At 49.8% G+C, this 27,699-nt stretch overlaps 2 protein-coding genes across 6 annotated transcripts; one reads left to right on the plus strand and one right to left on the minus strand.

Annotated features, from left to right (window-relative positions):
• Nucleotides 1–850: 850 nt before the first annotated feature.
• On the plus strand, nt 851–15,139 carry CNNM3 (cyclin and CBS domain divalent metal cation transport mediator 3). Of its 5 annotated transcripts, none has more exons than XM_069766631.1 (9): nt 851–2,280; nt 2,954–3,097; nt 4,485–4,637; nt 5,076–5,245; nt 5,323–5,419; nt 5,518–5,624; nt 7,672–7,816; nt 9,080–9,149; nt 14,692–15,139. In XM_069766631.1, the coding sequence occupies exons 1-8, from the start codon at nt 873–875 to the stop codon at nt 9,130–9,132; spliced, it is 2,277 nt and encodes a 758-aa protein (XP_069622732.1). In that variant the 5' UTR covers nt 851–872; the 3' UTR covers nt 9,133–9,149; nt 14,692–15,139. The 5 variants fall into 5 exon arrangements, with proteins under 5 accessions (XP_069622732.1, XP_069622733.1, XP_069622734.1 ...); XM_069766632.1 differs by having other exon boundaries at nt 7,672–7,813; nt 9,083–9,149; XM_069766633.1 differs by having other exon boundaries at nt 7,672–7,807; nt 9,083–9,149.
• On the minus strand, nt 13,358–27,699 carry ANKRD39 (ankyrin repeat domain 39). Its single transcript, XM_069766634.1, has 4 exons — nt 27,495–27,699; nt 19,578–19,681; nt 18,934–19,137; nt 13,358–17,949 (listed from the first exon to the last, which is right to left on the minus strand). Exons 1-4 carry the CDS (start codon nt 27,619–27,621, stop codon nt 17,812–17,814), a joined length of 573 nt encoding a protein of 190 aa, XP_069622735.1. The 5' UTR covers nt 27,622–27,699; the 3' UTR covers nt 13,358–17,811.

The following is a 27,699-nucleotide window of genomic DNA, read 5'->3' on the forward strand; positions in this document are numbered from 1 at the left end:
CAGGTAGGTAGATGATGGATAGACGATACCTGATAAAGGATATATAGGTAGAATAATAGATTATGGGATAGATACAGGTAGTAGGTAGATTATAGAGGATAGATTATGGGATAGATAATAGATAGCAGGTAGGTAGATGATAGATAGATTATGGGATAGATAATAGATGATACTTGATAAATAGATAGATTATGGGATAGATGATACCTGATAGAGGATATATAGATAGATAATAGATAGATTATGGGATAGATAATAGGTCTATGTATACGTGGCCGGGTGAAAACCGACATACGGATAAAAAAATTGTCAATTTCCCCCCAAAACCCAATTTCCACCTCCGCCTCCCTCCATCGCACAGTGAATGGCTGTGGTCTCCACAGAGGAGGGACATCCGGGGACCGTTCCCATTCATTCACTGACAGCAGGCGGCGCTCCTGACTCCGCCACATGTGCTCACCCCAGTGACAGCCTGCAGGGGAGTAACCTGAGCCCGGCTCGGAATGCCCTGAATGCGGAGGTGGCCCCTCAGGTGCTGGCAGAGCCGCTGCCCCCGGGCGCTGTGTGCGGACCCGCCGTGCCAGGCTCCACATAATGCCGCCCTCTGTTCTGTGTGCGGTAATCTTTTCTGCCCGTTGTTTTTAATCCTGACCTCCGCGGACACAAGGGGTTAAGTCTCTCCGCGCTCCCCTCCTTGTTTACAGCTGCCCGGCCGTAGCCACGCCCAATATTCACACCTTTTTATTTCTATTGGTTGGTAGAGATTGCGGCAATTCCTATTGGTTGGGCTACAGCAGCGGCGGCGCCCGGTTATTGGCTGCTGGACTCTGTGTTTGTGTGGGACGGCTATTTTACCTTTTGCCTCTACCAACATGGCCGCCGCTGCTGTGCGGCTTCTGCTTGTGGCCGCATTAGGGGTAATAAGTGCGGCCTCGCTGGTAGGTGAGGCCGGGGACCAGGCCCAGGTGGTCGGACTGCGACTGGAAGATGGAAGTGGCGTGTCTATGAGAGGAGGTGTAATTCGGGCTCGTCCTGGGTCACTTTTCCGCCTCCGGCTCTACGGCTCAGGGTTACGGAATGATACCTGGCCTTGGCTGTCCATTGGGGCCCCCGAGGGCCCGGGCTGCGCCCCTGCGGCTGCCGCCCCCGTCCACTTGCTGGAGGAGTTCGTGGTGTGCGGGGAGCACTCCGGCCTGGTCACTGTGCGGGTGCAGGACGGGGTCAGAGGGGGGAAGGGGCTCCTGTACACCCTGTGTGTCCGGCAGGGGGCAGCCTGGAGCCTGTACCCCGGGGGGGACACTGTGATCACTGTGGTGGCGGAGGACGAGGAGGAGAAGCCGCCCTGGGTGAGGGCCGAGCAGCAGTGTGCCCGCTTCTCGCCCACCTCTAGGCTCCAGGGCACACTCTTCTCCCAGAGCGGCTACCTGGACGTGTGGCTGCTGGCCTTACTCATAGTCGTCTGCGTCCTACTCTCCGGCCTGCTCCGGGGGCTACAACTGAGCACCCTCATTCTTGAACCCCCAGAACTTGGCATCCTGAAGGACTGGGGCGCCCCCTCGGAAAGATCCGGTGCCACCCGCCTGGATTATCTCCGCACTCGATGGGGAGGCTACACGCTCATCTCCCTTCTCGCCTTGTGCTGTATAACTAATGCCGCCGTGGCCGTCCTGCTGTACTATGCCATAGACTCCATAGCTGGCGCCATCTTTTCAGCAGCCGGACTGCTCTTGTTTGCTGGAGAGGCCTTGCCGGCTGCCATTACTGCTGTCTGGGGTCCATGGTTGGCATCCAAGTGTCTGTGGCTCACCCACTTCTTTCTGCTGTTGCCCGTGCCCGTCTCATTTCCTCTATCCTGGGTCCTGGAGAAGGTCTTTGGGCAGGACCCGAGCTGCTGCCGCCTGAGACTGCGGATCCTAGAACTGGCCCGATGTGGAGACCCCTACAGCGAGCTGGTGCGGGACGAGTTCAGCAAGGGGGCGCTGAGGAACAGGACGGTGGAAGACATATTAACCCCTGTGAAAGACTGCTTCATGCTACCCGGCGATGCCCTGTTAGACTTCAACACCATGTCCAGCATCATGGAGAGCGGCTACACCCGTATTCCCGTGTATGAGAACGAGCAATCCAACATTGTGGACATCCTCTACTTGAAAGATTTGGCTTTTGTGGACCCCGAAGATTGCACCCCTCTGAGCACCATTACACGTTTCTACAGTCACCCGGTCCACTTTGTCTTCAGTGACACCAAGCTGGACGCCGTGCTGGAGGAGTTCAAGAAGGGTGAGGGCTTCTGATTATGCCCAGGAAGGGTCTGTATGCAAATATCCATGTCCGCTGTCAAACGCTGAATAAAGCAGGGGAAGCTCTGCTAGATTTAGTAAGGGTCCACCATGGATCTTCTCAGGTTATTAAAGGGAACCTGTCACCCCCAAAATCGAAGATGAGCTAAGCCCACCAGCATCAGGGGCTTATCTACAGCATTCTGTGATGTTGTAGATAAGCCCCCGATGTAACCTGAAAGATGAGAAAAAGAGGTTAGATTATACTCACCCAGGGGCGGTCCCGCTTCTGGTTCAGTCCGATGGGCGTCCTGTCCGGGGCCTCCCATCTTCTTACGATCACATCCTCTTGTCTTCATGCTGCGGCTCCGGCGTACTTTGTCTGCCCTCAACAAGGCCGACAAAGTACGCCTGCACCGGAGCCGCAGCGTGAAGGCCAGAAGAGGACGTCATCGTAAGAAGAAAAAAAGGAATAATCACTCTCGGTGGTGCATCGTTCTGTGTAAACAGGACTCGCACTCCTGAAAACTATTGCAGCCAATGTGAACTGAGCGATCTACTGTAGTATACTGCTTCAGTCTGCCTGAGTAAACAGGTATTCAAACCACCACCTTTCTGAAAATCTCCTAGATAATCATGTCCTGTTGTTTTGTGTTCATACCTTGTTTTCCCAGGCAAGTCCCACATGGCCATTGTACAGAAGGTGAACAACGAAGGAGAAGGAGACCCCTTCTATGAGGTGATGGGTCTGGTCACTTTGGAAGACGTTATTGAAGAAATAATAAAATCCGAGATTCTGGATGAGTCGGAAGACTGCAGTAAGGAGCGAGGCTGTAGGGGTCTGGTGGAAATGGTCACATGCAGAGGGGGCAGTGGCTCTGGGATTGCCATCTTCTAATATTCACTAATTGAGGCCCACGGTAAATGTGGACCTTCATGGCCGCAGCAGTGGTTATGTTCCCCGATCTGTGTGTTGTCCATGCTGGTCTGAACCCGACCCGCTGTGCACGGCATGATTGCCTAGCATTGATCTGGTGGTGTGGATGCTAAACCCTGGTCCAGCGCCCACGTCAGACTGTCGCGGGGGTCTAATAATCACAAGAGGCGCCAAGGAAGTTCACATTACCTTGGTCCGACTGTCGCAGAGTACCATACTAGCATTGACGTCCGACCTGCCAATCTTTTTGCATGTGTCTTTTTATAACTTGTATCATCCAAGTGTATGATATTGGTGTATTGGTGCTCCTCTGTAATCCTGTGATACAGGCGTTATATAGCGTGGGTCGGGTAGAGATCGGTCACACTCGCCCATTACTGACGTGACTATGCTTCGTTCACGTTACCAATGCGTGCAGGAGCTGCGTGTACATTGCATCCAAAACCTGAAAACGGGGGGAGACCATGAAAAACCGCTCAAACGGCAGAGAGGGTTAACATCGGAATAAATAGGGAGAGCCTGTCAAACAATATTCACCCCCCCCCCCCCCAAATCCACTTCTGAAAAAATTCCATTTAAACCCAGCAGTAGAGAGCTGCAGGGCAGGGTGAGGGCAATGGTTGCCATTTAGTCGCCCAGCATTTTACAGGGATGCAAGTTAATCTCAATGAATTTTTGTGTGGGAGAAAACTTGTACATGTTGGAAAACCATATAAACACGGGCAGAACATGTCTACTCTGTGCAGATGATGCTCTTGGTCACATTAAACCCAGGACCCCAGCTCTGCGAGGATTGCCACCATGGCATACTTACCGTACTTTTTTCTGTGCCCCACTGCGTAAGAAAGCATGGTGAACTACACTTTCCTATACTGGGACATGTTGAGCCATACTGGCACCGCGTAGACCTGAAGGACAACTTTTTTTGGTGCAAAGGAATCGTGGATAAGTTTTTTGTGTCCGATAGTAACTGTCTTGCCACATACGCCAAATGTATGCCAAAAAAAAAAAGAAATGTAATTGTGTCCTCTTGATTCATCTCCCAGAAAACACATTCTTTGCATAGAATCTATTCTGCTGCCGGCAAGTTGTCCCTTTGCTTGGTGGGAGATAACCATGCACGTCCTTCATGTTTATAGTAAAGATGGCACACCTTCCATGTGTAAGGCCAGCTCTGTAAAGGTGAAGCGTCTGGTGTGATCGCTAATGATGATAAACCAAGTGATGGGTCACAAGAGCAAACGTTTGGTATCCACCTTCCTTTGTAGAGCAGAATGTGAAGAAAAAACGTCCCCGAGTGCAGCCTATGGCCATGCCTCGTGGTGGGGAAGACCTGTCGTTCTTCAAGACCGCAGACACAGAACAGAAAGTCAAGCTGTCACCCCAACTCTTACTGGCGACGCAGCGCTTCTTGTCGCAAGGTAATTTTTTTTTTTTCCTTAATTTTCTTCCCTAGGAATGTTCCTCTTGACACTTGCATTGTAGTGCCTCACAATCCTGAATACAACATTTCTGACAAAGACCCTTCAATGTGAAGAAGCAGCTTTGACGCGTCCTCTTGTGAGAAGGTCTTTAAGGTTTGGCCTTTTTTTGCGTTGCATCTCGTTGTCGAAAACATTGCTTAGAGTAGATCGTTAGTGTTTGCAGTACGATGTAAGAAAAAGGATCAAAGGGTACACGATAGAGGTGAGTAAATGGGTCAATATCAGGTTGTCCAATTTGGTCCTCAGTGGCAGCCGAATCGGGGCAGTGTAAAGTTCTGCGCTGACTGATCTCCTCCTGTCCTTTTTGCTAGTGTGGTTGTAAAAAGCACAGAGCAGAAAACCACTAACTCTGAGCCGTCTTGTTCTCGTTGCTAGAAGTGGAGCTGTTCAGCACTTCCCGAGTGTCAGAAAAGGTCCTCTTGCACTTATTGAAGCTTCCAGGGGTCACCCAAGAGGTGAAGTTTGACGACAGTGACCGCCTTGCCTCTGAACACTACCTGTACCTGCGAAGCCAGCCCGTGGACTACTTTATTCTCATTCTGCAGGTGAGTGTGGAAGACACTGGATTTTTGGAGGCTTAACTTCAAATCTAGTTATCTGACTTGGTGTATTTGACTTTCAGGGCAGAGTACAGGTGGAAATTGGAAAAGAAGGTCTTCGGTTTGAGAATGGGGCATTTACATACTTTGGGGTGGCTGCACTGAGCCCCTGCCTAGTAGGTAAGAACATCATAACCAACAGTCCCAGACCACACGGATATGAATCTATACCTGTAGATACAGGACCTATTCTTAATACAGTATAATTTATTTATTAGGTCACCAAACTCCTACCAATAGTCAAGACCAAAGCGAGTCTGCAGATTCTGGCTTCTACTGTCCAGACTATTCTGTCAGAGCCTTATCAGACCTTCAGATAATCAAGGTGAGGAACAAACCTTCTCTTAAAGCTGTGTGTGTTAACGCTGGAGTGGCATCACTAACCCATGTTACCTGCCCCTAGTAATAAGCTTTACCACCTGCTGTCTTCAGCTCTTCCCAGTGTCTCTCCGATCTCCATCCACCATCTTTTGATTGCAACTTCTGACTGAGCAGAAGTCAGTGGTAACGGTCACAAGCTCACATGAGCGACTAAATCAGACGAGTGCAATCCGATAAAAAAATCGGATTGCACTCGGGACTAGTGTTACTCCATGGGGCAGTGCACACGTGCGATTATTTTCTCATGCTGGTTTGAAAACCATTACAGCATGCTGCTAATGGCTGTGCGAATCTGATCGCTCTCACCCATTCAAGTTTATGGTGCATGGGAAACATAGCACTGCACTTGGATGTCACCTGACTGCAGGGCGATTGCCGCAGACATCGGCAATGGAGGAGATGGAGAAATTTCTTTCTTTGTCTCCTCTGCACCTGTGCTAACATCCTGTCATGCGAGAGGATCGGAGCACTGACACTCGGCTCACTTTTGCAGTAGAGATGGAGCTGATGGTCATTAGCATATCACATCGGATGCCATATGCTAGCGTGACCCCGGCCTTAGTCTGACAGTCTCGTTCTGGCTCTCATAGACTTACATTCAGTGGGGACTTCTCGATTTCTCAGCACAGCGGTGGGAGCTAGTAATCCACCTGTCCTGTGGATTCGGCAAAAAAATGCTATGATCCAATGATGACCCTTCATCCATAGTGATCTGTAAGGTGGAAGCAGCGCTAATGCTTTCCATAGCGTCATGCGTCCTTAGGCTCTGGTGGGATAATAAAGGTATGGCCTCAATGCGGGATAATAAAGGTATGGCGCCAATGCGGGATAATAAAGGTATGGCCCCAATGCGGGATAATAAAGGTATGGCGCCAATGTGGGATAATAAAGGTATGGCGCCAATGTGGGATAATAAAGGTATGGCGCCAATGTGGGATAATAAAGGTATGGCCCCAATGCGGGATAATAAAGGTATGGCGCCAATGTGGGATAATAAAGGTATGGCCCCAATGTGGGATAATAAAGGTATGGCGCCAATGTGGGATAATTGTTGTGAATTCTGCTCTTGGACTCCCTCCGGTGGTTGTAAGTGGCACTTTTGTGAGTTCTGCTCTTGGGCTCCCTCTTGTGGTTTCAAGTGGTATGGCTGCTCCTTGGAGTTAGCTGTCATCAGCTGCCTCCACTATCGTCTCTTCTGCTCGGCTATTTATGCCTGGCTCTTTCTTCAGCCAGTGCCACTTGTAAATGGTTCCTGGTTGGATTCACATCTCTTTGGATTTCCCTGTTATCCTGACCAGTTCAGCAAAGCTAAGTTTTTGCTTGCGCTTTTCTGTTCACAGATTGTGGACTTATCCGTTCAGTGCTTTCTATGTTTGTCCAGCGTTATCTGTATGAATTAATTCTGTCTTGCTGGAAGCTCTGGGAAGCAGATTTACCCTCCACACCTTTAGTCAGGTGTGGAGATTTTTTTTGTAAACTCTGCGTGGATTTTTGTAGTGTTTTATACTGACTGCACAGTATTCCATCCTGTCCTATCTATCAAGCTAGACTGGCCTCCTGTGCTCATCCTGGTTTCATTCTGTGTATGTCTTTTCCCTCTCCACTCACAGTCATTATTTGTGGGGGGCTAATCTATCCTTTGGGGATTTTCTCTGAGGCAAGATAGCTTTCCTGCTTCTTTCTTTAGGGGTAGTTAGCTCTTAGGCTGTGACGAGATGCCTAGGGAGAGTTAATAGCATTCCACGGCTACTTCTAGTGTTGTGTTGAGCTTAGGGACTGCGGTCAGTACAGTTACCACTTCCTTCAGAGCTTGTTCCATGTTGCTCCTAGACCACCGCATCATAACAGATAATTAAGGTATGGCGTCAATGTGGGATAATTGAGGTATGGCGCCAATGCGGGATAATAAAGGTATGGCGCCAATGCGGGTTAACAAAGGTATGGCGCCAATGTTCTGCTGAACGCCTAACACATGGGTCGCCATTACTCAGGTCTCCCGGCTGCAGTACCTGAACGCTCTCCGGACCTCGCACTCGCACTTCAGTGCTCAGTCTCCCGACAGCATAGAACTGAGGATATTTCCAACCAGCCAGACTCAGCTGCTGAATGACAAGAACGCCGGCACAGGTACAGGTACGTACGGCAAATGGCAAAAATGGAATGTGTTCTATTATGGGATTTCCAGGCATAATATTGTGAAGCCTCGTGGAGGCGGCCATGCAGACTTGCTTTAAAAATTGTCATTTTTTGGGGGGGATTCATCTTCAAAAAAGGCCTACTTGTATATTATACAAATCTGTCACAAGAAATGTGATTTGGATAAGGGGGGGTCTTTTTGAGCGGTTTTGCTATGCTTTTAGGCTGTATAGTGAACTGACGTCAGGTGTTCACATTTCCTTGCAAAGTTTTCATTCTTTCCAAGGTTGTGTTTTTTTTTTGTTTTTTTTTCTCAATCTAAAAAATGGAAAATCGTAAAGGCACACAGCTGAAAAAAAAATTTTTTTTGCACAAATTTCGGAATTTCTTTAAACCACTAAAACATAAAAAAAAAAACAACCCACATGCATGTTTGGTATCATTGTAACTGTGCCGATATTGAGGTTCGTGTTAACAGGTCGTTTTTTTTTTTGTTTTTTTTTCCCTGAACAATGAATACCATTAAAACAATCCAAAACACAAATGCGGAAATTTTTAAAATAAATAAAAGCTAGATATCTATATTTATCTGCAGTGTGAATGACTTGCCGAGTTTCGGTACTTTTTATGGTAAAGTCCGTGATGTTGAAACCACAACTCGTCCTACGAGTTCTCAAACTGCTTCATTAACAGGAAAAAATAAAGTGATGGCTTTTAGAAAACGGAGGCTTAAAGCCGGCTCTGTCATGAAGGGGTTACAGTAATGTGGCTCGCTGCCCCCGGAGTGTGTGATTATGAGAACTTTGGCTCCGGAGGGATTCGCCGCCCCGATTCTGGAGAAGACAGGAAAGTGCTCTGCCCCCAGGGTCACACGAGGGTTAATTATTCTGAATTATTCGGGCCAAATGTTGCACTTAAAATCCACAAGTGACTGTGGGATTACACGTCCTCATCCCCAGACCGAGGGGGACCAGCATGTGTTACTGTGTGTTACATTGGAGCATTGTGCTGATGGTTTAGGGCTCAAATGCAGAAAATTCCCCGCAGTTTAACTCCGGTTTTTATTTTTCAATATTGCTTTTTATCTGTCATTTTTACTACAATGGCTATTAATGGTGTCATAGACTGGTTTGGCCACAGATTTGTCTGGAAGTCTTCTACAAGGTCTCTTCTTCCTGCCTCAGTTTGTGGGGTCCCCCGGTGAGGACCACGTGTCGTGCCCCTGGTCTCATCATTGTTCTTCTTTGTAACCCTGTCTATTTCCAGCACTGGTTTTCAGCACTCCACTTATGGGCACAATAGAGAGTGTCAGCTAATGGCTGGTATCGCAGAGGTAACTATATATCATCTATGTGTTGTGCTCTTGTTGATCAGTGCACCCATCGTCTTCCTCCGCTTGCTGCACCATCTCGCCTGCACATTGAGTGAGTTAAAGGGAATCTATCATGGGGGTTTTTTTTCTTCTTAACTTTCTCCATGATTTTAGCCAGCGTTTCATTCCAGTCTTTTCGATATTTGTTCTGAAGATGCAGATAACATTTAATTATCTACAGCACGCTGGCCGACTGCATCAGGTTATTGATCTGATCTGACTCGGTCATTTAAAGGGAACCTGTCACCAGGTTTCCCCTATATACACTACGGCCACCGCCTTTTAATGCCTTTTTTACAGTATTCTAGCAAGACGTATACAAGTCCCACCTGCCCGCTACAAAATTACATTCTTCCCACCTTGCTGGTCCAATGGGCGTCCTGTTCTGGCTTGTCCTCTCACCTTGCTTCATGTGGATGTCTGTCCTCTTTCTAGCTCCTGTGCAGGCATAAGTCGCTCTGCCCCTGCCAAAGTACTGTAAAGCACATGCCCTAGGAGAGGCCCAAGAATGCGGATGACCTAGAAGTAAAGGTGGTGCATGCTCATTACAGTGCTTAGAGTGGTGTACGCCTGCGCAGGAGCGCGATTGGGGGCACTGGATGAGGGGGGACGCGTCAGCTACATGAAAGGGGGAAGGAGGACGGACTGGCAGGACAGCGGAGACACTGAACCAAGACAAGCGACCCCGACCGCCTTCCCGCTGTATGGGAAGATTAGAAAAAAAAATTGATGTAGAGGGCACGTGGGACTTGTATATATCCTGCTAGAATGCTGTACAAAGGCATTAAAGATGGTGGCTGTAGTGTAAAAGGAACACTGTGGTTACTGGGTTTCAGAAAAATATCCCCAGATGCAGGGTTTTTTGGGAAAAAAATTAAAATACTGATAATAATAATCCTGCCTAATGTGCAGCCCTCAGTTTCAGCTCTGAGTCTCCACCACTGCCCGTCTGGCTGTCGCTCTGACATCCCGTCAGCACCGCTGCTGCCAAGCATTGGGCTCAGATTGCCCGCAGCGTTGTCGACGAAAAGTTGGAGCTACAGATAAACGGAACCCAGGGCAGGGGCACAGACTGAATGCTGGCGCCAGGGTAGTGCGCAAGCACGGGTTGTTTTTCTGAAGCTGGAAAACCACTTTAAAAGAAGAAATGTAAGGCTATGTGCACACGGTCAGGATTTCTTGCAGAAATTTCTTGAGGAAAACCAGACACTTTCTGCAAGAAATCTGCATGCGTTTTTGGTGCGTTTTTTTTTTTTTTTTTGTCCCGGAGGTTCCCAAAGCAATAATATAGTGGGAAATACGCAAAAAAAATCCGCAAAATTAATGAACAAAAAAAAACGCATCACGTGCACAAAAATTGCGGAATGCATTCTAAATGATGGGATGCATAATGTATGCGTTTTTTTTCCGCGTTTTTATAGCGAAAAAAGTGAAAAATCTGCAATGTGTGCACAGCCTTAATCAGTATGCTATGCTAGATTGGAAAATGAAGCCATAAGCCGGACAGACACTGAAGCCAGAAATGATGGAGTAAATTTCCTGAGTAGATGGAAAGCCCTGAGTGATAGATTCCCTTTCCACATTGCTGTTTGCTGTGCTCTATCCCACGCCTAGAAGCATCAGGACAATGATTTCTTCTGCGTCACATATTTTATCTGTCTGACAATGTCCATGAAATTGCATGAGAACCCAATGGGGACAGAACCCAAGCCCCCGCATTCAGATCACTATTAGAGGGGGAGACAGAAAAAATCTTCCGTCTCTGTACAGTGCTTGGCATAAATGAGTACAACCCAACAGATTTGTCAGGAACTGTCCATTTTGGAAATCGTTGTTCAGTGAGACATTAAGTCTTACTTTTCAAAGGGGGGTGTACTAATATTTGGTGAGCATTAGAAAGGTGAAAATAGTAGTGGCCTTGTATGAAAGAAAAGCTAGTATAGTTTGCTCTAGCAGGGAACTAGTTTCCAATTGTCATCTCCTGTCTCTAGACACCCTACCTGGGCTAGCGGCCACATGCGGCGTCAGCGCTTCCCGCCAGTATGTTGCGGGGCTTCCGTTAGCTACGTCAGGCGCCTTTGACTCCAGTATTGGAAAGTCCTACACAGCTGGATCCCTGCAAGGAGATCTCGTAGATTACAAAAAATCTCCACGTTGGTATCGCACTAAATAAACTGATCTTTTGTGCCAGAGCATTGCCGCCATTAGTTTTGGGAACAGTACATAAAGTTTCATTCCAAGGGTCTTTTAGAGCAGTTTTACTTAATATCAGAGGTATGGTTACACAGACTGACAACTCCTCTGTACGCAGCTGTTAACACAGGATCTAGGAATCACAAAAGATGACCCTGCAGCCCCTGAATTCAGAAGAATTTTTTCACACGCTCATTAGATGCTTTAATGCAAACTACAGTGTCCATGTTTAAAAAGACCAAGTGTATAATTGCTGAAAGTTCTCATTTACAACTGCCAAAAAAATTAAAAATTAAATTTAAAGGGGTTGTCCGACCTTATGGTACTATGACTGTGCGCTGAGAATTCTCCACTGCCAGAAGTGGGCGGTCATGTGATCGCGTGTGCATACTCCCGGCCATATTCCGACTAGACTGTTACCAGTTTTGCTCAATATACTTGCATTGAATGAGGCCGTCGCACGTCTAGTCGGAATGTGACGTTTTCAGATCACATGCTAGTGGTCACATGACTGTTCATTCCCAGCACCATACGGTGCGTGTGCTGTGGAGATGCACAGGTCTGTAGACTCAGGGGCTGTAGACTTGTTCCCCTAGGCCAGACAACCACTTTAATCTAAAAAAACAAATTTATATAATAAGTTGGGTTTTGATGATTCCTTTTGAGCATGAAAAATAATGAAATGATAAGTCTGTTTGAGAATCCATTGCCCACAGCGCTCGGGTGCCCCTTCTGCTCTCTGGGTCACGCTGGGTCTGCAGAATCTCGCTGCTGCTCTTTGCCACATTCATCCGCTTTATGGCACATTGATTTGCACAATAGGAAAACAAAATGCCGTTGTCTTCTGCCTGATGTTCTCCGCAGCATTTACCACAGATAAAGACGCCTTTGTCAGGTAGGTTCCAATACTCCCTGCACCAGAAGAGGAGCGGTGTGATGGGTAACAATGGACGCAGTGTGCCCGGCTGCAGATCACCATTTTTCCTCTTGAAACGTGAGAAAATCACATTGTGGAGCCTGAATCACTGTGGCAGGGCGAGCAGCCAGTCTACTATGGATGTGGCTGAGTTACAAGCTCTGCTTTCTTAGAAATCTGGCTACAGCTATGTGGCTTTTCTCTTTTTCTGCTAAACTGACCACAATATGATTTGCAGATATGATACACTAAATATCTCCAAGTATAGGGGTGGTCTCATCTTCTAAAATAGTTGCATGTAAAGTCAATTAACATTGTAATTTGCTGCCTCTTTAAAAAAAAAAAAGAAACCCTTCCCGTTCTCAATAAGTTTAGTGCTTGTTTCAGAGGTGGCCGGTTCCTATGCAAGAAACGCAGTTCCAAGCAGTTTGATTTGCATGCTCTGCTCTGGTGCCGTCTTCTGTCCCCCAGTGCACCTCTGATTCTGCGTCAGCAGCAGAGCGCACTGCCTGGGCTATGACGGGTCAGGCCAGCAGCGGAGCGCACTGCCTGGGCTATGACGGGTCAGGCCAGCAGCGGAGCGCACTGCCTGGGCTATGACGGGTCAGGCCAGCAGCGGAGCGCACTGCCTGGGCTATGACGGGTCAGGCCAGCAGCGGAGCGCACCGCCTGGGCTATGACGGGTCAGGCCAGCAGCGGAGCGCACCGCCTGGACTATGACGGGTCAGGCCAGCAGCGGAGCGCACCGCCTGGACTATGACGGGTCAGGCCAGCAGCAGAGCGCACCGCCTGGACTATGACGGGTCAGGCCAGCAGCAGAGCGCATCGCCTGCACTATGACGGGTCAGGCCAGCAGCAGAGCGCACTGCCTGGACTATGACGGGTCAGGCCAGCAGCATGACCGACGCATCATCGGGTGCGCACCGCCTCCTAGCAAGCATCGGGGCAGGGGATCAGTGTGCTCCTGAAAATGCATAAAACAATATTTAATATAAAAGTATCTTCTGCTCATTTACCAAGAAAAAGTTTTATATAGGTGAAGAAAAATTACACCCTGAGCTCATCACTGGAATTTAATAAATGCTCATTAAAAAAAGCATCAGTTGTAGAACTCGTATACACAGCATTATTAACAAAATTATTTTATTTCTTCCATATTGTATGTGGTAAAGTTACTACATAGATGACATTTTTGGCTCTAGCGTTTCCACACTTTATAGGAACTGTCAGTGCAGAATAACTGTTCACACCAAGTCCAGGCACTCAGTGCACTACGGCGGGGCCAAACATAAGGTCACCGTCTCACCTGCTTGTTTTCCCCTCTATCTCCACCTCTCTTCTTTGTTAGATACATTTAGTGATGAAATCTGCATTTGAAGTTTGGGTGGAATAACCTTTCGGTGCATAGGGATGGGACTACGGGTGGGGTCTTCGGCTCTGCCCCGGCCCTTTCACCTCCCTGTGATGTCTGCATGAACCTCCTTTTTTAAGGGTTGCACAGGTTCATCTTCTGGCAGTCTTCAGTAAAATGGCAGCACTTACGCATATTGAGATGATTGAGCCGACATCTGAATTTGCGCATCCGGCGCCATTTTACTTAAGAATCTGTGTAAGCGCTGCCTGCAGGAAGGATGGTGCCCCTGTGAACGTCAAAAAAATCAAGCACATACAGACACCAGAGGCAGATGGAGAGGCCGGGGCAGAGCCGAAGACCCTACCCACAGTCCCGCCACCATGCTCCAAAAAGGTTATTACACTCAGACTTCAAATGTGGATTAAAGAACAACCAGGATGCGGATTTCTTCACTATTGAATCTGTATAGCAGCGCCATGCTTTTACTTTAACATGCAAAATCGTGGTGACTGCATCTCTCTAAGGACGCAGAGCAAAATCGGTACTCGTGATGAGACCACCAAGTGACAGAGTACCAGGCAAGGAGTTAATGGGGGCACCACGGTCGGTGGGACTCAAACCAAGGACTAAACAAATACCAAGTATATAAAGAGGTATAAGGCCTACCTTTTTCTCCTCTTTATATACCAAGTGACAGAATACGTCACTGCTCGGTCATCACTTTCATACTTGGGAATGCCCCTGTAACGTTCCCGTTTCTGTGGATCCTCATGGCTCACTGGTTGCACTGTCCCTCAGTGGGTCATGTGTGCGGCCCGCATCTTCCACCATGTGTGTGGGGTCAATGTTCACTTTATCTGTTCAGCACTTGAACTGACAACACGTTCCTGACTTTTTCGTGTCCATTGAGATTTTGGGTGTGACTGCATCAAGAATTTACATTTCAGTATTTGCAAATCTTCTCCTCTGTGTGACATGAGTGTTTTACAAGAAGCCGCCGGACATGGAGCCACATGATAACTATATTTTTGACCTTCTAGAAACCAAGAAGGAAGTAAAGAATGATGCTGGGATGCAGCGGCGGGCGGAGGAGAAGTCCCCCTGACCACCCTTACCTCACCCGAGAATCCTGGGATCAAACATGGACCTCCTCACCGGAGTGGACAGTGTCTTACCGATGCCATTTCAATGTGCCATTTTCTACCATGACCAGTACTGTGTGAATTAAGGTGGTGGATTTCCCTGGCAGGTCACAGGGCCACCACCTCTCTGCAGACATTTCTTGTAGCGCCTCCGTCCTCAGAACAGTGTGTACATAGTGTTACAGCAGCGCTGCTGCCATGTCTCCTGGAGAGGGAGCGCCTGAAGCTCGTGAAGGTGTAGTACTACTTTATAGGATCTATACATAGATATGCTATATGTTTATTTTGTATTCCGGGGCTGGAAATTGGAAGCATTTATGACTATGAAAACAATTTATCCTCCTGACCTGTGGTGTGTGATAACTACATGGAAACGTCTTCTGCGACCCTACCTGTACATCAGGCGGGTTGTGACGCAGATTTGCCCTGGATTTTATCCTATTCATTGCAATCTGGATCCACCTAGCCCCAGAAATAAGTATATATTCACCAAGGGGTCGGTCCGCTGACACCACCACTGATCCCGAGAAAGTTCCCTGTTGTGATAAGTGCACTTTGCATCTATGCACCTCGCCTTCAATATACACAGGGAGTAGGTGACCATATATGAGATGGAGGCTAAAAGTATGTTCTTTCAGCCTCCATGTTCCAGTGCACCATTTGCTTTCCTCCACAGGAAAGAGCAGTAGACTGATTTCCTGGACGGGCCACTACATGACACTGCTACCATACGTTTCTTTACAGTAGGATCCTATAATGGACAGATGGAAACTGGAGAAGGCGGAGATTGCTATTTTAATGCACTTACCCTACACATCTAGAAAGGTTTAAGGCGGACACATTTATGTCCTAAAACTTTCTAGATGTGTAGGATAAAAGTGAACTAAAATACTAATCGCCGCCTGCCCCCCGTTTTCAGCGCAGCTCCGATCCTCTTCTAAGTCGTGTGACCTCAGTTCCCACCGGCCGGATCACACTGGAGTTTGTGTGAGAACCAGAAGTCACTTTTCGGCTATGTGCACACGTTCAGGATTTCTCGCAGAAAATTCCTGATAAAAAACGGTAGTTTTCTGTAAGAAATCCGCAAGAAAACCGCACACGGTTTTGCCGCGACACTTCCCAATGCATTTTGTAGTGGGAAATCCGCAAAAAAAACGCAAAATTAATGAACATGCTGCGGTTTTTACCGCGATGCATTTTTTTCATGGAAAAAAAAAACGCATCATGTGCACAAAACATGCGGAATTCATTCTAAATGATGGGATGCTTATTGTATGCGGGGGTTTTATAGCGTTTTTATGGGGAAAAACCGCAACGTGTGCACACAGCCTTACAATTTAGGTCTATGGAGCGTCAGAATCTGGCTCCATAGATTTGCATTTCGCACACAAGCACCAGTGTGATCCAGCAAGTGGGAATCAAAGTGATACAAGTCAGAAGAGGATCGGAGCGGCACTTCCGCTCAGGGCTATGGAGTCGGAGCCCATTTTTATGGAGTCAGGTAAATTGAGGAGTCGGAGGTTTGGCTTACTGATTCTACAGCCCTGCTTACGCTACACATCTAGAAAGGTTGAGGGCAAAACATTTTGGTTAGGCATGCTTCTGTAAGGCCATGTGCACACGTTGCGGAAAGTGGTGCAGATTTTTCCTGACTAATTTTGTTAAATCCGCAGGTAATTCACACTGCAGATTTCTTGTGGAATTACCGCGATTTTTTTTTTGCGGATTCCTATTATACAGCAGGTGTAAACCGCTGCAGAATAAACAACGCTACGTTTCTGCGTGTTTTTTTTTCCGCAGCATGTGCACTGCGGATTTTAACATGGTACTGTAAACTCATGGAAAACTGCTTCAAATCTGCAGTGGCCAATGCGCTGCGGATCCGCAGCAAAATCTGCAACGTGTGCACATAGCCTAAGGCCACGTTCCCACAAAGAGCTTTCATAGCTGCAGATTTTTGCTTTGTCAGAAACTTGTCTTACAGATCCAGCAAAGTTGATGGGACTTATGGAAATCTCTTGCACACTGTTCTTCTTTTTAACGCAGTGTAAACTGACCTACGGTGCGTGTCTCAAAGCCTCAGCATGTCAATTTAATAAGTTTTCTATGTGAAATTTCCCCATAGACCTACATTAAGTGTGCAAATTCCGCAGATAAGACGCAAATGTGGTTTGAGGCGTAAACACATGAAATCCACACCTAAGCAAGTCAAAGCCAAATACAAGAAAGCAAAGCATGACACCCCAACAAGAGAGAAAAACTGTAGTGTCAAAAACACAGGGAATCTAATTTAAACGATGAGTTCTTGATGCAGAATTTCCACACTTAGCAAAAGCTCATCGCGGGAACGTGGCCAAAGGCTGTGTGCACACGCTGCATTTTATCAGTGCAGGTTTGTCACAAAATCTGAAGGGTTTCCTGATGTCAGCGAGAATCCTGAAGTCTCATGCACACATTGCTTACTTGTGACTTGCAGATTTAGAGCTGCAGGATGGTAATTCTTTCAGCGTTTTTGCTGCATATTTCAACCATACTCATGAGCAGGGGAAAAATCTGCAACAAAAACATACCACGTTTTTGCCGCCCAGTTTTTCCTGCCAAGATGCAGCAAACACTTAGCGTGTGCACATACCCCTGTACTGTATAACTCCTGTGATGGTACATGAAGAAGTGCACATGCTTAGAAACGCTTCAGTCACACAGGACTTGTCCCCTTCCGCCATATTTCCACAATCAGTGGTCAGACCCCAGCCCGCATACATTTAGCATGGATCCTGCGGATAGATGTTAGTAGGACAATGCTTTAACAGTTCCTCCTGAATGAGCTGTAGATTCTCCACCCGCCCTCCATGTGCGCACACCCAAAAGGGACTTCTTTTTCATCCACTCTGCCCCACATCACGTAATGAGGACGTCCCTCCAGTCCCATCATCCCACTGTGCCGCCCTCATGCGGTTGGAGAATGTTCTTGTCAGCGAAGCCAGCAGCCATATGGTGTAAGGAGATCTCTCCAAAGTCTTAAGAGGAAAACACATCCGCCATACTGGACGGCGCGAGGTCTGCGGCCGAGTGTCCTCTGCAGTCTTTTACATCCAAGAGCCCCTTACAGTGTTGTAGAAGGTAGAGGGTCAGCTCCCGGTGACCACCTTCTGCTGCCTGTCCAAGAAACAGAACACGTAAGTATATATACCCACCGCATCCTCAGGTTACAGCACCACTTCAGCGCTGGACCAATAATCCTTGCCCCCAGTAATATACTTATCAGCCGCCATCTTCTGCTATTCCAGGCGCCACTTCGCCATCTTGTGATCACAGCTCCTGACTGCCCCAAGTCAGAGGTAACGGTCACAATGTAGGTCTATGAGAGTCTCCTTCTGGCGCTCACAGACAATTTAGCTTTTAGAAGTATTCGCTGCAGCAGATCCACAGGTCCAATAGTGACCAACCGAAGGGAAAAAAAATGGGAAAAAACGTCGATTTACTCTGCGCTGCTGGATCGTACTATCAGCATAAAATGTGGTTTAATTCAACGCGTTTCAAAGTTCTAAGACTTCTCCATCAAGACGTGTGGTGTTTCCTGATGAAGAAGTCTTAGAACTTTGAAACGCGTTGAATAAAACCACATTTTATACTGATCGTACACCCGGACTTCCAGTTATTCAGCAGCGCAGAGTAAATCAACGTTTTATCCATTTTGTTTCCCTTAGGTCTCAACTGGGAGAAGACATCAGGAGCGGCGCTGAGAACAAGAGGATGGCAGCTGGTAAGTATATTACTAGGGGCAGAGAACTTGCATTAGTGGCACCACTTCATGGTGAGATAATATGTAAAAAAAAAACTCCGGGGTGGTGCTTTAATTTACTTAGTGGTTACTTCACAGATCATGCAAGTCACAGTACAGAAGTAAAAGATGGGGTATAAACAAGGTCTCCTTCAGTGGTCTGTGATAATCGGTCCGATGTTGGATCGCAGGGCACGGACTTGGCCGCACATATGACCTGAATGTTACAGCTTCACACATTTCTATTCAGCCATCACGTTCGGGTCAGGAGTAGTGCGGCCAGTCTGTGCCCTGCGATCCAACATCGGACATCTGAAAGAGCCCTAAACAAAAGTACAGAAGCGGTGTGAAGAGATTACCTTGTGCAGCACCGTCCTCCGGTCCGAGTCCGTCTTCATAGGGTCGGCCCCACTCTCCAGTAATAGCTGCACTACCTGGATGTGTCCGCAGTATGCCGCACGGTGCAGGGCTGTGCTGCCGCCATGTGTCTGGGCGTTACCGTCAGCGCCGCTCTTCAGCAGAAAGCTGCACACTGGTAAGTGACCATGTCGGCTGCTATAGTGCTACATGAAAAATAAAACAAAAATGGCTAATGAAAAGCAAAGCTTACACTGTAAGTGACGCCAGGATGTCACGGTCCACAAGGACGAGATAAGTGTCGAGGTGTTCATTTGAAAGGCACAGCCACATCCTTACCGCTCATAGGCGATGGTTCTGGGTGTCGGACCCCGCCGATCTGAGAAGTCATCAGTGGAGCGTGAATGCATTGCAGGACCCGTCCAGTCCACGTCAATATTCTATGGCCGCCGAACGAGGGAACTGTAGACCTGTGTACTGGTGGATAGCCCTCACAAATGGCGGCCATTGAATACTGACGTTGGGCCTGGACTAAGGTCATCATAAGCTGGACTACTGCAAGTGATGGCAGATCTGACGTAAAATACACAAGGAATGAGGCCTAGAAGAAATGACACAAATAATACAGATCATCAGCCTCACTCACCAGGGCGGTGTAGCCAAAGTTGTCCGGCAGGTTGGGATCTGTGCCCTTCTCGATAAATTGCTGGACTCTCATCAGGTCTCCATCCATCGCAGCTGCCCATATTCCTGGAATTATCAGACTGCAGATCAGAAGGTCAAACACCAACATTTCCAACAGCGCCATTCTGGTCATTGTAGATCACAGTATTAAAGGGAACCTGTCACCCCCAAAATGGAAGATGAGCTAAGCCCACCGGCATCAGGGGCTTATCTACAGCATTCTGGAATGTAGATAAGCCCCCGATGTAACCTGAAAGATGAGAAAAAGAGGTTTGATTATACTCACCTGGGGGGATTAATGGGCATCGTGGTCCGGGGCCTCCCATCTTCTTTTTTTTTTTAACCATAAAATTTTTATTTTATAAAACATTTTAGAACAAAACAGGGTCTTACAAGCATTTAGTTTCTGTATAGAATGCATGAACAGTAAACGATATAAACAATATAGACGATATAAGGCCATCAATAACCTACAAAGACGTAAATGACAAAGACAAGACAATAAGGGGTAGAGGGAAGGGAGGAAAGAGAGAGGGGAAAAAAAAAAAAAAAAAAAGGGAAAAACCTCAGTTAAATCGATTAATCAAATCCGAACTCAGTCGCACTACAGGTCGGATCCCGCTGCATAATAATCCCACGGGGACCATATAGCCTGGAAGCGCACCACCGAGTCATTTAGTAAGGCTGTAAGGTGTTCCATCCTTCTGACATCCATGATCCGTCCAAGGAGGATCTGAAGGCCTCCCATCTTCTTACGATGACGTCCTCTTCTTGTTTCCACGCTGCGGCTCCGGCACAGGCGTACTTTGTCTTCCCTGTTGAGGGCAGAGCAAAGTACTGCAGTGCGCAGGCACCGGGAAAGGTCAGAGAGGCCTGACGCCTGCGCACTGCAGTACTTTGCTCTGCCCTCAACAGGACAAAGTACGCCGGAGCGTGAAGACAAGAGGACATCATCGTAAGAAGATGGGAGGCCCCGCACTGCGACGCCCATCGGATCGGGACTGCCCTAGGTGAGTATAATCTAACCTCTTTTTCTCATCTTTCAGGTTACATCGGAGGCTTATCTACAGCATTACAGAATTCTGTAGATAAGCCCCTGATGCCGGTGGGATTACCTCAACTTTGATTTTGGGGGTGACAGGTTCCCTTTAAAGGGACTTTCTGGTGATAAATGGTCACCTCTCCATGGAGCTGATAACTATGAGGAGTGTACAGCACTGAAGATACAAATATGGCCACGCGCGGAGTTGGGTTTGGCTATTTCCCCAGCACTGTAGACCTGGAGCGGTCTGGGACAGATCAGCGCCATCAGCCGCCCATTCACTTCCTCCTGGCCACAGTCACCCATAGACTCTCATTACATCGGTCTTCAGCGTCGGCGATGAGCCTCCCGGTCGCTTCCATTCATCAACTTCATGATCAGCGACCAGACCCCAAATATATGAGGGGTCTGTAGTAGACACGAGGGAACGTGTCGGGATGAGGTGTTATCTGAGCATGCTAACCGAGTGTCGAAAAATATGTTCAGGTCCCCGCGGCTGCAGGTCCCGCCCCTATTAGGCAGCTGCATCACATGCAGGGATATCCTACAGTGGAACGGCGGGGTCATTACATACAATGGAAAAACTAAATTGGCTACATCTGGAAGGGGTTAATATTTAGACTCCCTGCTTAACCTGTCTATGGGATTCCCAGAGGCTGGCGGACTATAAGTACCAGCATACTAATCATTTCCCGGTATAATGGGAAAACCACAGGACCCCAGTGTGCTGTATAAGAGGTGCAGAGCTGTATAAGGAGGCGCAGAGCTGTATAGGAGGTGAAGAGCTGTACAGGAGGCGCAGAGCTGTACAGGAGGCGCAGAGCTGTACAGGAGGCGCAGAGCTGTACAGGAGGCGCAGAGCTGTATAGGAGGCGCAGAGCTGTACAGGGGGTGCAGAGCTGTATAGGGGGGTGCAGAGCTGTATAGGAAGTGCAGAGCTGTATAGGGGGTGCAGAGCTGTATAGGAGGTGCTGTATAGGGGGTGCTGAGCTGTATAGGAGGTGCAGAGCTGTATAGGGGGTGCAGAGCTGTATAGTAGGTGCAGAGCTGTATAGTAGGTGCAGAGCTGTATAGGAGGTGCAGAGCTGTATAGGGGGTGCAGAGCTGTACAGGAGGCGCAGAGCTGTATAGGAGGCGCAGAGCTGTATAGGAGGTGCAGAGCTGTACAGGAGGCGCAGAGCTGTATAGGGGGTGCAGAGCTGTATAGGAGGTGCAGAGCTGTACAGGAGGCGCAGAGCTGTATAGGAGGCGCAGAGCTGTATAGGAGGTGCAGAGCTGTACAGGAGGCACAGAGCTGTATAAGAGGTGCTGTATAGGAGGCGCAGAGCTGTATAGGAGGTGCTGTATAGGAGGCGCAGAGCTGTATAGGAGGTGCTGTATAGGCGGTGCAGAGCTGTATAGGAGGTGCTGAGCTGTATAGGAGGTGCAGAGCTGTATGGGGGGTGCAGAGCTGTATAGGGGGTGCAGAGCTGTATAGGGGGCGCAGAGCTGTATAGGAGGTGCTGTATAGGAGGCGCAGAGCTGTATAGGAGGTGCTGTATAGGCGGTGCAGAGCTGTATAGGAGGTGCTGAGCTGTATAGGAGGTGCAGAGCTGTATGGGGGGTGCAGAGCTGTATAGGGGGTGCAGAGCTGTATAGGGGGCGCAGAGCTGTATAGGAGGTGCTGTATAGGAGGTGCAGAGCTGTATAGGAGGCGCAGAGCTGTATAGGAGGTGCAGAGCTGTATAGGAGGCGCAGAGCTGTATAGGAGGCGCAGAGCTGTATAGGAGGCGCAGAGCTGTATAGGAGGCGCAGAGCTGTATAGGAGGCGCAGAGCTGTATAGGAGGCGCAGAGCTGTATAGGAGGCGCAGAGCTGTATAGGAGGTGCAGAGCTGTATAGGAGGTGCAGAGCTGTATAGGAGGTGCAGAGCTGTATAGGAGGTGCAGAGCTGTATAGGAGGCGCAGAGCTGTATAGGAGGCGCAGAGCTGTATAGGAGGCGCAGAGCTGTATAGGAGGCGCAGAGCTGTATAGGAGGTGAAGAGCTGTACAGGAGGCGCAGAGCTGTATAGGAGGCGCAGAGCTGTATAGGGGGTGCAGAGCTGTACAGGAGGCGCAGAGCTGTATAGGAGGTGAAGAGCTGTACAGGAGGCGAAGAGCTGTACAGGAGGCGCAGAGCTGTATAGGAAGTGCAGAGCTGTATAGGAGGTGCAGAGCTGTATAGGGGGTGCAGAGCTGTATAGGGGGTGCAGAGCTGTAAAGGGGGTGCTGAGCTGTATAGGAGGTGCTGTATAGGAGGTGCAGAGCTGTATAGGAGGTGCAGAGCTGTATAGGAGGTGCAGAGCTGTATAGGAGGTGCAGAGCTGTATAGGAGGTGCAGAGCTGTATAGGAGGTGCAGAGCTGTACAGGAGGCGCAGAGCTGTATAGGAGGTGCTGTATAGGAGGTGCAGAGCTGTACAGGAGGCACAGAGCTGTATAGGAGGTGCTGTATAGGAGGCGCAGAGCTGTATAGGAGGTGCAGAGCTGTATGGGGGGTGCAGAGCTGTATAGGAGGTGCTGAGCTGTATAGGGGGTGCAGAGCTGTATAGGGGGCGCAGAGCTGTATAGGAGGTGCTGTATAGGAGGCGCAGAGCTGTATAGGAGGTGCAGAGCTGTATAGGAGGCGCAGAGCTGTATAGGAGGCGAAGAGCTGTATAGGAGGTGCTGTATAGGAGGTGCAGAGCTGTATAGGAGGCGCAGAGCTGTATAGGGGGGTGAGAGCTGTATAGGAGGTGCAGAGAGCTGTATAGGAGGTGCAGAGCTGTATAGGGGGCGCAGAGCTGTATAGGAGGCGCAGAGCTGTATAGGAGGCGCAGAGCTGTATAGGAGGCGCAGAGCTGTATAGGAGGCGCAGAGCTGTATAGGAGGCGCAGAGCTGTATAGGGGGTGCAGAGCTGTATAGGGGGTGCAGAGCTGTATAGGAGGTGCTGTATAGGGGGGTGCAGAGCTGTATAGGGGGTGCAGAGCTGTATAGGGGGTGCAGAGCTGTATAGGAGGTGCAGAGCTGTATAGGAGGTGCAGAGCTGTATAGGAGGTGCAGAGCTGTATAGGAGGTGCAGAGCTGTATAGGGGGGTGCAGAGCTGTATAGGGGGCGCAGAGCTGTATAGGGGGGTGCAGAGCTGTATAGGGGGGTGCAGAGCTGTATAGGGGGTGCAGAGCTGTATAGGGGGGTGCAGAGCTGTATAGGGGGGTGCAGAGCTGTATAGGGGGTGCAGAGCTGTATAGGAGGTGCAGAGCTGTATAGGAGGTGCAGAGCTGTATAGGGGGGTGCAGAGCTGTATAGGGGGTGCAGAGCTGTATAGGGGGTGCAGAGCTGTATAGGAGGTGCTGTATAGGGGGGTGCAGAGCTGTATAGGGGGTGCAGAGCTGTATAGGGGGTGCAGAGCTGTATAGGAGGTGCAGAGCTGTATAGGAGGTGCAGAGCTGTATAGGAGGTGCAGAGCTGTACAGGAGGCACAGAGCTGTATAGGAGGTGCTGTATAGGAGGCGCAGAGCTGTATAGGAGGTGCAGAGCTGTATGGGGGGTGCAGAGCTGTATAGGAGGTGCTGAGCTGTATAGGGGGTGCAGAGCTGTATAGGGGGCGCAGAGCTGTATAGGAGGTGCTGTATAGGAGGCGCAGAGCTGTATAGGAGGTGCAGAGCTGTATAGGAGGCGCAGAGCTGTATAGGAGGCGAAGAGCTGTATAGGAGGTGCTGTATAGGAGGTGCAGAGCTGTATAGGAGGCGCAGAGCTGTATAGGGGGGTGAGAGCTGTATAGGAGGTGCAGAGAGCTGTATAGGAGGTGCAGAGCTGTATAGGGGGTGCAGAGCTGTATAGGGGGCGCAGAGCTGTATAGGAGGCGCAGAGCTGTATAGGAGGCGCAGAGCTGTATAGGAGGCGCAGAGCTGTATAGGGGGTGCAGAGCTGTATAGGAGGCGCAGAGCTGTATAGGAGGCGCAGAGCTGTATAGGAGGCGCAGAGCTGTATAGGGGGTGCTGTATAGGGGGTGCAGAGCTGTATAGGGGGTGCAGAGCTGTATAGGGGGTGCAGAGCTGTATAGGGGGTGCAGAGCTGTATAGGGGGTGCAGAGCTGTATAGGAGGCGCAGAGCTGTATAGGAGGCGCAGAGCTGTATAGGAGGCGCAGAGCTGTATAGGGGGCGCAGAGCTGTATAGGGGGCGCAGAGCTGTATAGGGGCGCAGAGCTGTATAGGGGGCGCAGAGCTGTATAGGGGGCACAGAGCTGTATAGGGGGCGCAGAGCTGTATAGGTGGTGCAGAGCTGTATGGGGGGTGCTGTATAGGGGGTGCTGTATAGGGGGTGCAGAGCTGTATAGGGGGTGCAGAGCTGTATAGGGGGTGCAGAGCTGTATAGGAGGTGCAGAGCTGTATAGGGGGTGCAGAGCTGTATAGGAGGTGCAGAGCTGTATAGGGGGTGCAGAGCTGTATAGGGGGTGCAGAGCTGTATAGGGGGTGCAGAGCTGTATAGGGGGTGCAGAGCTGTATAGGGGGTGCAGATCTGTATAGGAGGTGCAGAACTGTATAGGAGGCGCAGAGCTGTATAGGGGGTGCTGTATAGGGGGTGCAGAGCTGTATAGGAGGTGCAGAGCTGTATAGGGGGTGCAGAGCTGTATAGGGGGGTGCAGAGCTGTATAGGGGGTGCAGAGGTGTATAGGGGGTGCAGAGCTGTATAGGGGGGTGCAGAGCTGTATAGGGGGTGCAGAGCTGTATAGGGGGGTGCAGAGCTGTATAGGGGGGTGCAGAGCTGTATAGGGGGGTGCAGAGCTGTATAGGGGGTGCAGAGCTGTATAGGGGGTGCAGAGCTGTATAGGGGGGTGCAGAGCTGTATAGGGGGGTGCAGAGCTGTATAGGGGGGTGCAGAGCTGTATAGGGGGGTGCAGAGCTGTATAGGGGGTGCAGAGCTGTATAGGGGGTGCAGAGCTGTATAGGGGGTGCAGAGCTGTATAGGGGGTGCAGAGCTGTATAGGGGGTGCAGAGCTGTATAGGGGGGTGCAGAGCTGTATAGGGGGGTGCAGAGCTGTATAGGGGGTGCAGAGCTGTATAGGAGGTGCAGAGCTGTATAGGAGGTGCAGAGCTGTATAGGGGGGTGCAGAGCTGTATAGGGGGTGCAGAGCTGTATAGGGGGTGCAGAGCTGTATAGGAGGTGCTGTATAGGGGGGTGCAGAGCTGTATAGGGGGTGCAGAGCTGTATAGGGGGTGCAGAGCTGTATAGGAGGTGCAGAGCTGTATAGGAGGTGCAGAGCTGTATAGGAGGTGCAGAGCTGTATAGGGGGGTGCAGAGCTGTATAGGGGGCGCAGAGCTGTATAGGGGGTGCAGAGCTGTATAGGGGGGTGCAGAGCTGTATAGGGGGTGCAGAGCTGTATAGGGGGGTGCAGAGCTGTATAGGGGGGTGCAGAGCTGTATAGGGGGTGCAGAGCTGTATAGGGGGTGCAGAGCTGTATAGGAGGTGCAGAGCTGTATAGGAGGTGCAGAGCTGTATAGGGGGTGCAGAGCTGTATAGGGGGTGCAGAGCTGTATAGGGGGTGCAGAGCTGTATAGGAGGTGCTGTATAGGGGGGTGCAGAGCTGTATAGGGGGTGCAGAGCTGTATAGGGGGTGCAGAGCTGTATAGGGGGTGCAGAGCTGTATAGGAGGTGCAGAGCTGTATAGGAGGTGCAGAGCTGTATAGGAGGTGCAGAGCTGTATAGGAGGTGCAGAGCTGTATAGGGGGGTGCAGAGCTGTATAGGGGGTGCAGAGCTGTATAGGGGGTGCAGAGCTGTATAGGAGGTGCAGAGCTGTATAGGAGGTGCAGAGCTGTATAGGAGGTGCAGAGCTGTATAGGAGGTGCAGAGCTGTATAGGGGGGTGCAGAGCTGTATAGGGGGCGCAGAGCTGTATAGGGGGCGCAGAGCTGTATAGGGGGGTGCAGAGCTGTATAGGGGGGTGCAGAGCTGTATAGGGGGTGCAGAGCTGTATAGGGGGTGCAGAGCTGTATAGGGGGTGCAGAGCTGTATAGGGGGGTGCAGAGCTGTATAGGGGGTGCAGAGCTGTATAGGAGGTGCTGTATAGGGGGTGCAGAGCTGTATAGGGGGTGCAGAGCTGTATAGGGGGTGCAGAGCTGTATAGGGGGTGCAGAGCTGTATAGGGGGTGCAGAGCTGTATAGGGGGTGCAGAGCTGTATAGGAGGTGCAGAGCTGTATAGGAGGTGCAGAGCTGTATAGGAGGTGCAGAGCTGTATAGGGGGTGCAGAGCTGTATAGGAGGTGCTGTATAGGGGGTGCAGAGCTGTATAGGGGGTGCAGAGCTGTATAGGGGGTGCAGAGCTGTATAGGGGGTGCAGAGCTGTATAGGGGGTGCAGAGCTGTATAGGGGGTGCAGAGCTGTATAGGGGGTGCAGAGCTGTATAGGGGGTGCAGAGCTGTATAGGAGGTGCAGAGCTGTATAGGAGGTGCAGAGCTGTATAGGGGGTGCAGAGCTGTATAGGGGGTGCAGAGCTGTATAGGAGGTGCTGTATAGGGGGTGCAGAGCTGTATAGGGGGTGCAGAGCTGTATAGGGGGTGCAGAGCTGTATAGGGGGTGCAGAGCTGTATAGGGGGTGCAGAGCTGTATAGGGGGTGCAGAGCTGTATAGGGGGTGCAGAGCTGTATAGGGGGTGCAGAGCTGTATAGGAGGTGCTGTATAGGGGGGTGCAGAGCTGTATAGGGGGCGCAGAGCTGTATAGGGGGCGCAGAGCTGTATAGGGGGTGCAGAGCTGTATAGGAGGTGCAGAGCTGTATAGGGGGGTGCAGAGCTGTATAGGGGGTGCAGAGCTGTATAGGGGGCGCATAGCCGGCACAGTTACCTCTCTGGAAGTCCATCTCCTGCACCGTCTCCCGCACTGTCGGACTCGCACCGCTGCAGCACACATCACACCCGCGGTGCCCCTTCCCCTCTGCGGGGTACGAGCAGCAGACATTGCTGGGGTTCATGGCTCCTCTGTACACTGCAGCTCTAAGCCGCCATGTCTAACCTGCAGGAGAAGGGCCAGAGGGCAGCCAATCACAGGA

Source organism: Ranitomeya imitator, chromosome 4 (assembly GCF_032444005.1).
Source record: "Ranitomeya imitator isolate aRanImi1 chromosome 4, aRanImi1.pri, whole genome shotgun sequence".
Classification (NCBI taxonomy): domain Eukaryota; kingdom Metazoa; phylum Chordata; class Amphibia; order Anura; family Dendrobatidae; genus Ranitomeya; species Ranitomeya imitator.